The sequence below is a fragment of the Gavia stellata genome, chromosome 12 (genome assembly GCF_030936135.1).
Source record: "Gavia stellata isolate bGavSte3 chromosome 12, bGavSte3.hap2, whole genome shotgun sequence".
Classification (NCBI taxonomy): domain Eukaryota; kingdom Metazoa; phylum Chordata; class Aves; order Gaviiformes; family Gaviidae; genus Gavia; species Gavia stellata.
In genome coordinates, this window is record NC_082605.1 from 11498670 (window position 1) to 11511001 (window position 12332).

At 35.1% G+C, this 12332-nt stretch overlaps 1 protein-coding gene across 18 annotated transcripts in view; it reads left to right on the forward strand.

Moving 5' to 3' along the window:
- SLMAP (sarcolemma associated protein) overlaps positions 1-12332 on the forward strand; it is a 92018-nt gene that overhangs the window by 68063 nt on the left and 11623 nt on the right. For 12 of the 18 annotated variants that reach the window (XM_059823324.1, XM_059823322.1, XM_059823329.1 and 9 more), the window contains 5 exons: positions 2670-2792; positions 3569-3643; positions 7544-7864; positions 9169-9286; positions 10858-11029. In XM_059823324.1, the coding sequence (XP_059679307.1) occupies positions 2670-2792; positions 3569-3643; positions 7544-7864; positions 9169-9286; positions 10858-11029 (809 nt within the window). Of the gene's footprint in view, positions 1-2669; positions 2802-3556; positions 3644-7543; positions 7865-9168; positions 9287-10857; positions 11030-12332 lie in introns of all 18 variants that reach the window. The other 6 variants (XM_059823332.1, XM_059823333.1, XM_059823335.1 and 3 more) reach the window with 2 other exon arrangements.

Genomic DNA, 12332 nt, shown 5'->3' on the forward strand with positions numbered 1-12332 from the left:
CACACTTTTTTAAACAATTTTAAGTCTACCACTAGAGTTGATGTTAGGGAAAAACCTCATTTTGTGTGTGTGTGTGTGAAACAAAGTGGTGTTAATTGAGAACCTTTGTTGTAAATGGCAAACAATCTGATCACAGACTAAAGTTTTCCATGAGCTAGAATAATGAATGAGGGTTTTCGAACTGTTGTATTTGACTACTTTTTTTTTTTTTGGCACCTTGTTGTAATTAATGACAGAATTCTTTAGACTTCTCTGAGAACAGTTAATCCAATGCTGAATACTTCTGGAAATTGCTCAAATACTTTTTTAATTGCAGCCTTTTAGTAGTTTTAGTTATGAATAGAGCAATCCTACTCACTAAGGAATTTTTTTCGGAACTCAGTTAGCATAAAAATGGTGTTTGCTTTGAACTGGAAGACATTAAAGAAATTTTCAGTTTCGTTAAGACTGAAAAGCTGTTATTTTCTCATGCTTATATTTTTTGGCTTTTGATTTAGAAGCATGTCAGGCATATGGAAATCCTATTGCATTTGAGTAGTAAAGAGTTTTTACCTTGATTGTGCCTTTTGCTAAACTGATTATGTTGTCCCATAAGCTGAGTTCCTCATCTCACTTGAAGCAGTATTATCTTTTATGATGTGTGCTTTCGTTGACTGGAAAATACTGTCCAGCAGAAAGTTCATTTAGGGTGTCTGTTGTTGGATTTGGGACACTGCTTCTTTATCAAGCATGATTTGAGCATAATTTGTCAACTTACCCCTTTCTTCTGAACAGCTTCATTAAGGAGGTTTGAAAGTCTAATTGCCCCAAGTCTTTATCCATGAGAAGCTAAGAACAAAACATGTTCAGTAAAGAGAAACTTGGGTTTGGAACTCTAATAAACTATAAAAGTTTTTGGATGAAATATATAGTCCTTTTTGTTCTTTCTGCTCTCATAATTTTGTTCTGAAAACGTCTAAAAGCACATACGTGCCCTTAGCTCTACTCTATCCCACTAATTCATTACTGTGAGAATAGGAAAAACAGCCTCTTTTCTTGGAGGGATACAGTATGAATACTTCAGCATGATTTGATAAACATTTTAATGACGAAAACAGAAAAAAAAATTGTAGTTACTTTATTGGTGACATATACAGTCAAATATGAATTTCAAAAGTATAATGACAAACTAAACTTGTTTAGCTTGTATATAGCTTGTATTTATTTTTTTCTTATTAGTGGAAGGTCCAGACAATCAAAGCGATTTATCTTTCAGGGTTCTTTTCTAAGCAGAGTGCCTTTATCTTAAATCCATACGGTCTATAGTGGTAGATGTTTATGAACCAGTTAGCTGTGTAACACATTTACCTTTTTGTTCTCTCTCTCCCACCATGTGCAGCTGGACTTTTTTCACTGATTTCCCTTGTTTACCTTTCTCACCTAACTGGCTTTATATAAAGTTTTAGCCGTATACCTATATAGTTATTAGTGCTGTTTGTGCCTATTGAAAGATCTGTTTCTGCACAGACACTACTTACGGAAAATTTAGTGAATGAGAGTTTCCTGCACCCAGTTCCTGGCACTGCAGATGCCTGCAGGCTAGAGTCTTGTCTTCCTCTTTGTTTCTCTGTCTAGTTTCTAGTGTGTGCCCATTAGAGGACACTACTATTAGTTACAAATACTTAGTTTTCCTCTTTTGAATTCCCTCAAAACTTCAGCTTTAAAAGTATTTAATTTGTCTGTGACGGAAAGTCATCTCTTAGAAGCCCAAGAGATATTTAATATGCATTTTAGCATTTTAGCTAATACAAAACTTGTGGGGAAGAGCGAGTGTTTTTATTTAGAGTTTAAATAACATGCATAGATGTTTGATCGTGTTAAAGATATACCTAATATTTTAAGACATAGTGAAAAAAATTTTAAGGGCAAAATTTAGCTTAGTATTCACTAGGCCACTGAATGAAATAAGGAGGGTGGACTTTTCTTCACTTTCTGAATTTTGTTTTAGAAAATTTCCCTAATTTTTTCCTTTCCTTGTAGTTATGGTCCACAGAGGAAGAGGGGGAAGCCCAGCCTTGCATGGTAGCAAGCCGATTGGCAGTAGCAAAGCACTTAATAGGAACTCTTTGCATAATCTCTTGCAGCTGACTGGCATTAACCAGCCTCAGTTCGAGGCTGGGTCTGTATGGTCTGTACGTGTGCTGGTATGCTGCCTGCCAGGGCTGGTACGTGCTGTTAGGAGCAGGATTGCAGGAGGGTGGGCTCGGGAGGCAGGGGATGCAGCATCTTTGCTGGTAAGCATGTGCTAGGAGAGAAGGTTAGGGTAGCGTAGCTTCCTTTTAAAAATAGACAAGTTGTAAACACAGTCAAGGATTGTCTTATGCTTGTTGTTCCTTCATTTTTGTCAATCCAGGAATTCTTGCCAATCTATGCAGTGTTTTTAAAAACGCTCTAATTCTTACTCGTTTTTGTTTTATACTGCATGTTATATATAATGAATGTTTTAAAGTTTGCATATGTTTTCCTCCTTTTAAAAATATATTAATATTTTTTGCTAATATTTACCTAATCCAATTTTGAGTTTACTTTAACTTCAGATGATTTGAATAAAAAGTCACCAGTCGTCACATGGCAGTGCAAATTAAACTGTTGTACAAATTTATGATTTAAAGAAAATGTTTTTTTATCAGATGAATTGCAAGGTGCACAATCAGAGACTGAGGCTAAGCAAGAAATTCAGCAACTGCACAAGGAACTGATTGAAGCCCAAGAGCTAGCTAGGACAAGTAAACAAAAATGCTTTGAACTTCAAGGTGAGACCTAGATCAACTTGGTTGTGTAGGGTATCCATTAAAATTGTATTTATTGGGTAGTCTTAAAAGGGGGTCCGGTTTTGCTGACTGTTAAATAAATTTGCTTCATAGCATTCACATCTGCTGCACAGAATACCAGAAACTTCTGCTTTTTTTCTCAACTCTGTATACAGTCAGACTGACCTCTGTCTTTTTGGTTCAAGATAGACAAACATCTTTTCATAGTATTGAATACAGACTTGAACTCCATATATTTCATCCTTATAAAATACATTAATCTGCAGGTATTGATTCATCTGTATTTCAGTCAGATAATGTACATAATTTAATGCATTCAGTGGTAGTTCTTTGTTTAGATCATCCTATCAGATATGTAGCTATATAATTATTGTCAGCAAACTGTGGGTTGTTTTTGACAGGAAATAGTACAGTCCAGGTTAATTGCGTATTGTTCAATGTTCTTTATGGTGTATATTTACAGCTTTTTTTTCTCCTCCCCCACCAGTTTGCATTTAGCACACGTAGGGTTTTAGGATCAGGCAAGAGATTACATTAATTTCAAATTAATTGTAATACTACCACAATAATGGAATGATGTCTTAATACTAACTTTTGATTAAACTACTTACACAATTACTAGCTTTGATAACTTACTGAAATAATACAATTGTTTTAATCTTTTCAGTTAAGGGGAAGTTGTGACTAAAACTAATTACAGACCTGAAATACTTCTTACTAACAAAAACTTTTGGGCACATTTTCTCTTTCATTTATAGCGCTATTGGAAGAAGAGAGAAAAGCATATCGAGTGCAAGTTGAAGAATCGAACAAGCAAATAAATGTTCTGCAAGGTAGGAAATTATTTCTTTCTTCTCCCACTCTTTTAGGGAAAATATATAGCTTTTGGCTGTTTCCGTGGCATCATAAGCACTAATAAAGGAAAAAGTTAATTGAGTGTATGTTTTAAATCTGATTTCTTTCACCATATCTTTGAATTTTACTGTGAAATATTTCCTGTCTATTCCTGCAGTTCTAATCATAACTTAGAAAACACAAAGATGTAATCTGTAGCAGATGCCTCTTCTCCTTCCTGTCTCTCCAGTCTTTCTCAGCTTTGAATGATCCAGGGATTCTTACTGTGACTATTTTATCTTCAGACCACTCAGAAGGTTTAGTCTTTTTTGTGCTACTCAATCTCCTCATTTCGTTGGTAGAATCCTCTTAAATAAATTTTTAATCACTCCAGATCTGCATCCAACCTCAGAGCATGCAGTAAAATTTCTGCAACGGAGAGGCTGTCTACACTTTTTGAAAAAAACAGTATGACCAATCATGCTCTTTTCAGCCCAAAATTATTATAGCAGAATGTAACTTCTGTGTCATGTATTCTGTATCATGTTAACTTGTCAGCCTGTGCATGTGAGTGAGCTCATTGGTCAAGAAGCTGTCTAGCCTTAAAATCAATAAGGGTTTTATTATGACTCTTCCTTAGAGCAAGCATTAGTTTGAACATCTACTCAGCCATTGATTGTTATGAAGCTTGTAGGAACTTCATACCTTGGTATCTTTGTCAGCATATCATTTGTTTTGGATGTAAAAATGGTTGGAAGGCAGATGAGCAGACAGCCAGATAGACTGACAATCCTCACTTTCTTAGGAAATCAAAATAGCTTTAGCAAATTACTTTATGAGCAGTAGTTTGTTATGGAATGTGGTACTTGTCATATACCAGTTACACTGAGAAGGTTATATAATAGCACTAGTTTATATGAATGTTAGCAAGGAATATTTACGTTTTCTGCCATTGCTCCTGTAGGAAGGAGGAACTTACATAATACTTGTCTTCAGAACAATTTTAAATCTTAATTTTAAATTTTAAATCTTGTCCTGCTAATAATGAAAATACTCCAAGTAAAAAATACTGTAGCAAAAGTCAGAAATTAGGATTTGATAGTTATTTCCATGCAGAAAAAAAATCTTTTTTTTTTCCCCTCTCAAAAAAAGAATCAAAGTAGAAGCCTGACAGAGCCAAACTTAACTGCAAGATGCCTCTTGTCAGTTCAGTACATTTTTTGTCTCCTGAACCCTTCTCAATTGAGATCTTATGTTTCCTCCTCTTCTCTCTCCACGGTGGTTCAAAGTGGTCTGATGTTCATTGTATGCTTGCTGCTTCCCAAACTTTGAGATGCGACATGTCTCACAACTTGGGAAAAGGATTCTCTTTTGGCAGCCTCTACAAACTGTAGTGGGGGAAAAAAATCCTAGCAGCTTCATGCAGTAACACTTCTTAAAGTGTTTTCATGGGATGAATGTTTTAGGCCAGCCAGTGCTACATGGCTTTATATGTTTGTCATAAAGAAGAGGAGGTGCCACAGAAACAGCTGAGATCCTGTCTTTATGTGTGAAGTTCTTTAGATGAACAGATAGGTAAAGCAAGGAAATTCAAGTAACTTGTCATTACTTTTTTAAAAAAATGAAGCGTTCAGTTTAGATGAGGTAATGGCTTACATAAATAAGAGATGTAATGGAAGTTTTCTTTCTAATTGCCCTTTCAGATTATATCCAGTGCTTCAGAAACTGTTCCAATATTCTTGGTAGTAATTTTTCTGTGTAAGTTATTTCTACAACTCCACCAAACAGTAGAAACACTTGTATGTGTTTGGCTTTTCAGTCATACCATGCTTGTTATTAGGTCTGAACATTTACTGGGAGAGTTGTTCATCAACAATGCAGACAGAAGGAAAAAGAAACAAATTTACTTGAAATACTACCATTACTGAGAAGCAGGAATTTAGGTTGGCTTGATCAAGAAATTGCTATCAGGAAGATATGGTTTGAAAAATCACTCCTTTGTTCGTCAATGTGGACCTGCTGTGTTAGTAAGTCGTAATTCTTGGTGCTACAGAAACCTGTGGTTTCCTAGCGTATTGGTTTGGTAGGTTCAGCGCTTCCTAGTTTAAGGATACATGGGAACGCAATTGTTAACGTGCAATGTATTTGTATTACTGTCGGGTTGTTCTCATGTACTACTTCGTTTGCTATTCTGTTAGCATAACCCTGTAGAAACTATTTCCAAACAAGTGAGGTGGTGGTAAGCCTCATATTGCTCACATACATTTAAAAATCTGTCATGCTGCAAACGTCTTTGTTACGGAACAGATAGATTTCACAGCAGTTCTGCATGTCTAACTTACTGTTGTTTATAATGGCTCTTATGTTTTCAATATATAATAACTATCATGTTTTTTCTCATACTGTTTTTTCCTCCAGAGTGTGGAATTGGGTAATACATAGGTTCTTTAGTTTATCTAATGAACTAAATGTCTTGCTGGAGCCTGTTTAGAGGAGGGGGAAAAACGTTGCGCTTTTCTTCTTCACTGTACATCAACTAACAGCAAAGTTTCTAGCTTGTACCTGTATATGGATTCTACCTATATTATGGTATATGCAGCTACTGAAAAACATCAAGTGTAGTTGTCATGAAAGTGCAAGTCTCTCTTGAGTAGTTTTTATGCTGTATCAGTTTACAGCACAACTTGCTCGCATTCTCCATGTCATCTTCTGTAATGGATTGAGAGAATAAAAATAAACACAAGAAATCTATGAAGGTTACTCAGCCGTACTCTTCCCCGTGGTTTCCACTGTCCTTTTTTGCCCTTTGCTTCTGAAACATGTAACTTTAAACGTGCAATTCTGACCCTCTACAGCATCTTACATTAGGTTTTAAAGTGATGTTAAGAACTTTGCCCTTTTCTTCTCAGAGCAACTCTTCATTAATTTAGTAATTGCTTTTTCCCATATTAAAAATCAATGAAGTACATGTGAACTGATTTGTGTTCTTTAAAAAGCAAAACAAAAACACTGAGCAAATTAAACACTCGCTTCCATCAGTCAGGGTTTTAACTATAATTTTGTTTTTCTTTCTTTCATGCTTCCTTGCCTCTGTACTGTACCCTTTTTTTTCAACTGTTTGCACTGGATTCTATTTACATGTGTATTTATGAAAAATAGTTGTGCTCAGAGAAGAGATGTGTCCAGTAATGAAACAGTTTTGAATGGGAATAATTTATAAGATCTCCTTCATGCAGAAATGTAAAATAATCTAGCGTTTATGTGACTGCTGCACATTTACGGTAAACTCTAAATGCTAAAGGACTTCTTATTTTCAGTATATTCAGTGCAGCTGTCCCTTTTTAATTCAAAATTAATCTTGCGCTTTGAAAAATGCTTTTTGCAAAGAAGTAAAGTAATTTTTATTTCCTTTACTATGTGTTGAGACTGGAGTAGAAATTAGACTCTGTGCCTCATGCATATTTATAGACATCAGAAGTTAACTGCTGAACAGGCAAACACTTCCAGTGTAGCTTTGCAGCGGTTTGATTTGTCTCAGAAGGTTTCTTGCTTTTCCTCATCCCTGAACCCACAGTGTCCTTGTTCTTTAATACTTGTTTTGCTTACGATGACGTTGGATCTAAATCTTGGTTTCAGATTTTGGAGAGTTGCTTTAGTATTACACATCTAACAGAAACCTGTCTAAGCAAGCTTTGTCCAACCATAATTTTTTTTTCTTTTGACTCTCTGTAATACATGCCTCTTTGAGGGTACAGCATTTGAGAAGATTGGTATCTTTTTCAATTGCGTTAGGATTCTTTAGTCCTATTAAACATCAACAAGCTGAGAAAGGGGTATGTTTTTTAGACTTTCTGTAAATACAGTTTTTAAAAATATTAACATTAATGTATGCTTTTCAGCTCAGTTGCGAAAGTTACAAGAAGATATTGAGAATCTTCGTGAGGAAAAGGAGAATGAAATTTCAAGCACTCGAAATGAACTAGTCAGTGCTCAAAATGAGATTCTGTCACTTCAACAAGTAGCAGAAAAGGCAGCATCAGAACGAGATACAGATATTTCTGCATTGCAAGACGAGCTGCAAACAGTGCGAGCGGAACTAGAACGTTGGCGGAAAGATGCCTCAGATTATGAAAAAGAAATTGTCAGTATGCAAGCCAGTTTTCAGCTTCGATGTCAGCAGTGTGAGGATCAGCAGAAGGAAGAGGCTACTCGCTTAAAAGGTACTTCTTTAAAAGGATGTCACAGACCAATGCTAACAGTAGCATTCTTCTCAATATGATGAATGTCAAATATTCAGATCACTATTTGCCTGTCTGTCTCTCTGTAGTCATTTACTATGTCTATATATATACACATATATGTGTGTATTTATATATGTCTGTCAAGGCTTGCAGTGTTACAAAAGCTGTTTTGTATACTTCATTAGTGATTGTCAATTATACCTAAACTAGCGTAGGTGGCCTTTGATATCAAAAGTAGATCAAGTATAATTCCACGTAGAAGGGATGGAAAACTTGTACTATTTGACAGATTGATACTGCCACAGATTTCCAAAAGGACTTGTGTAACTTCTGTATAATTCAAGCCTGTAAAAGGGTAACTTCTGACCTTTTAATTTTTCTAGCAAAGCTTCGCTCGAGACAAATAACTGTATTTTATGGCTTAATAAAACCGTTGATACCATCTCACTTTTAACGTTAAAATCTTAAAATCAATCAAAGCTTTATTTGGATGCATGATGTAGAGATATACAAATATGTTGTGCTGAGCCAGCATAGGGCTTCTTTTAGGCTGATTCATTTGCATTTCACTTTACCTGTAATGCACCCACATCTTGTGAGGACTGCTTGAGAGCCACTACTCCAGGCCTATAGCTTCGGGAGGATCTGCTAAAAGCTCATGCTGAAACTTTGTACGTGCCAAAGAGAAACTGGCATATGTAAAATATGCTTTAAATTCTGAATCGATTAATCTTTGTGAAGTTGCCAGAGAAGCCTTTTTCCCATTCAGACTCCAGTCTTTGACCTTGTATTACTAAGAAGTGCGTAGTGTTGATTTTTATGTATTTTACCAGGGACTGATTCATTTCGAAGGTCTCATCTCCACCCTTTAGTTATTGCTTTAAACATTCTATTCCTTGTAGAAGAGGCATGGTATCTAGTGATTCTAGTTGTTTGCTATTTTCAAGCCTGGGAAATTATTTTCTTCAAATATACTGTTCTGTCACTGTTTCCAAAATACTAGTGTAGACCCATAAACAGACTGTTTTCTACTCCTTTGTGTCATAGAAAAAGCTTACCTAAAAAAAAAGGCACTAGCTTGTTTAATGGCTCACAAACTTTGTAACAGTAGAAGATACTGTAATGTTTTATACGTCCTTGTGAGAGAATTCGTGACATGATTATAATCAAATATATTTGAGATTTATGACTGATATCAGCTTTTCCTCCATTTATTAGCTGGTGATACTTGAAGCAGTCATGAAATAATTTTACTCAATTCAATTAAATTTTATTCATTGCAGGTGAACTTGAAAAGTTGAAGGCAGAGTGGAGTGCTCTGGAAGCTGAATGTGTTACACTAAGGAAGGAGAATACTTTGCTTACATCTGAACTTCAGCGACAAGAGAAGGAGCTTTCTAGGTAAGGGCGCAGTGGATTTATCTAGGAGGGTATCATAGTAGCTGAAGAGTGGGTTGTTTGTTATTTTTTCTTCCCAGAAGTGGTACTAAATGTCTGATGGTGTTTCAATAAATATATTGACATTTTATTTATATCATAGTATTGGACAGAACGCAGTTTCATGCCAAATTGTTATACCAAGCTATTTTTTTTGTTTTGCATATGCTTCTGTATTACTTACAGCGATATAATATGACTGATAAGGTAACCTGACTTATTTTACTGCTTTTAGTAAGGGCTTGGAAGCGTGCATTGTGGAAGTATTTAGACTTAATGGTTATCCTTCTACTTAAAAGATAATAAACCACACAGATTTTCTAATCTAAAATTTTCTCAGTGTTCAGGCTGGAAAATGATTCTCAGGTAGTATGGTGTCTCATGGAAGCCTGTCACATAAATAGTAATGATGGGCAGAAACAGTATTCTATATCATGTTTTGCTTAACAGAAAAATACAAATCATTTTATTGCAAGCACCGTAATATCTTTTGGGAGGGATTTTAGAGTGCGGGAGTATCTGTATTTTAATGGGTTGGGTTTTTTGCTATTTGAGCACATGACATTGCTACAGGCTATCTAAATCTTCTGCCTGGAAGTAACTTCCCCTCTTATCCCTTCGTCTGCCATTATTATTACATTGTTTTTCAGTTTCAGATATTGGAATTTAATTCACAAAGTAAATAAGGGACAGCAACTTTGTTTTATTGCGGATCTGAATTTTACCATCATGTTTAGATAATGTTTTTTGGGTTTTTTCTTCTGGCTTCCACATTGTTATAAGATCTAATTGAAAAAATGGAAATTTCCCACAGTCAAACATTTCTAGAAGTAATGTGTTATTTTACAGGAATCAAACTTTTCTTTTTCATTCCACCATGCCCTGATTTCCACTCGTATTTTTTCATACGGAAGGTCACACGAGCAAATACAGAATTTGCATAATGGAGATATGCAAGATCTCTCCCTCATTTTTCTTTGTCTTGCGCAGGCATGAATTAACACTACTTGGTTATTACACTGAATTTTGTAATGGCTTAATATAGAGCTTTCTATGACTATTACACAATTGTACTAAACACTTGAAGAATATACTAGCTATTAGCTTATACAACCAGAGTTAAGCAAAGAAGCATGTGTGTAAGTAAGTTAAATACTTCTAACAACCTTGGACAGACTTCTCATTACAGATATGTTTCAAAATACTTTGGAGTATATAATAAATACTTAGTGAATAATAAAAAGTAAAATAAGAAACTAAAAATTATGAATGATAAAATATTTGAAGTCTAGATTATAATTAATTAGATGCACTAAGCTGTGCACGTATATTTAAAAGCAAGACTATGGCTAGCCTTTTGTTTCAGTACTTTGTATAGAGACACAATGGTGATCTGTACTTCTATGATTGCTCTAAGCTGATATTTCCATATAAAATAATCTATGATGCTTTGGAGGATGAAAAGTGTTTTAAAAAACCTCTTGTTTCTTTAAATGTAAAATGCACAAGGAATAAATTGGATTTTTTTTTTTCAGCTCTCAGAAACAGAGTTTAGCGCTAACCAGCGATATAAGTGTTCTTGAAATGTCTCGAAAGGAACTTGAAAATCAGATGGGATCTTTGAGAGAAAAACATCAACGGGATGCAGCTAGTCTAAAAAGCCAACTCAGTGAAGCTGAGAGTCAAGCAAAAGATGTTCAGAAAGAGGTAACATGAAACATTATTTCTGTTTTGAGAGAATATAATGCCCAATGACTTTGACTTTTAAGCTAAAAGAAAAGGAAAAATATAAGATTTCTAGAAATGAAAATTTTTCATACTTTTATTGCAAGTGCTTTTACGGTAGATAATAATATATAAACTGGGGGTTAAATCTAAAAAGGAACATTTCAGATAAAATTACTTGTGTGTGCTTTGGGAACTTTACGAAGTTTACTTTCGTGCATTACCTTAGTGAATTTAATTTTAAGCTGTTCAGGCAGGTAAACCCTTATTCAGAGTCTTCCTGAACATCATGGTATAGAGTTTCATTAGCTGTTATGAGTCAAAATTAATTCTTTTTAGTCAGTATCATCTTCCTAGTTAGATTTAAACTATTTTATTTGACAGTGGGACTACACGTTCTTTACAAAGGTCTCCTTTCATCTTGCTGGATCACTAGGCTGCTGAAGATGATTAGCAAGTGCATAAGGAAAAGCTACCATTTTAAGCGTGCATTTCATCTTCTTAGCCTCTAAAAATTATGTCTGGAAGAAGGCCATAGCCTCCAGCAATTACTTGGTTTCTCTTATGAGAGTTTTGAGTGAAGTTTTCCCCAGTCATTGCTTTTAGTTTCTTTTGCAGTCCTTTGCTTTGTCCTGTCATTAATTCATCGACATCACATTGCTTACCATTTCAGAATTTGAAAAACCCAGTCTTGTTAGTCTGTGTTTTTGTAATCAGAGGTATTTGTAAAGTTGCCTCATCTTTTAAATTTGTGGAAAATGCCAGTACTGAAAGTGTTTGGTTCTGTCCTTACTAATTCCTGTCATGAGGACTACTAGAAAGCTTGTGACCTATAGAAAAAAATTGATATGTGAATTTGAAAAAGGAGAAGCTGCCCATAATGTAGGAACATGAGACACATTCACCCAGTATTGTTTGAACTTGACCCACACCGAGGATTATGGCATGATTGTAATAAAGCCTAGTACTTTTTTAATGCCTTTCTCATGTTTGAGTTTGCTGTGTGGGAAGAGGGTTTGTTTTGCCTCATGCAGAATGTTGATTTTTCCACCTGTTTGATTGGTGTAGGTATTTAAACTACAGCCTAGATGTAAGACCACTATTTAAATGTAAAGGACACCTTGTTTCCCCTGTTTCTTGTTTTGTCTTCATAGTTTTTAGTCCTTTCTGGTATGATAATGAGTAATCGTTTGGTAGGAGAGATGAATTCAGGCCTTGCATTTACTTCATATTTCCTTGGTTTTAGTAATCCTAGCCCTTCAAAGTCAGGGACAAAATCTTCATT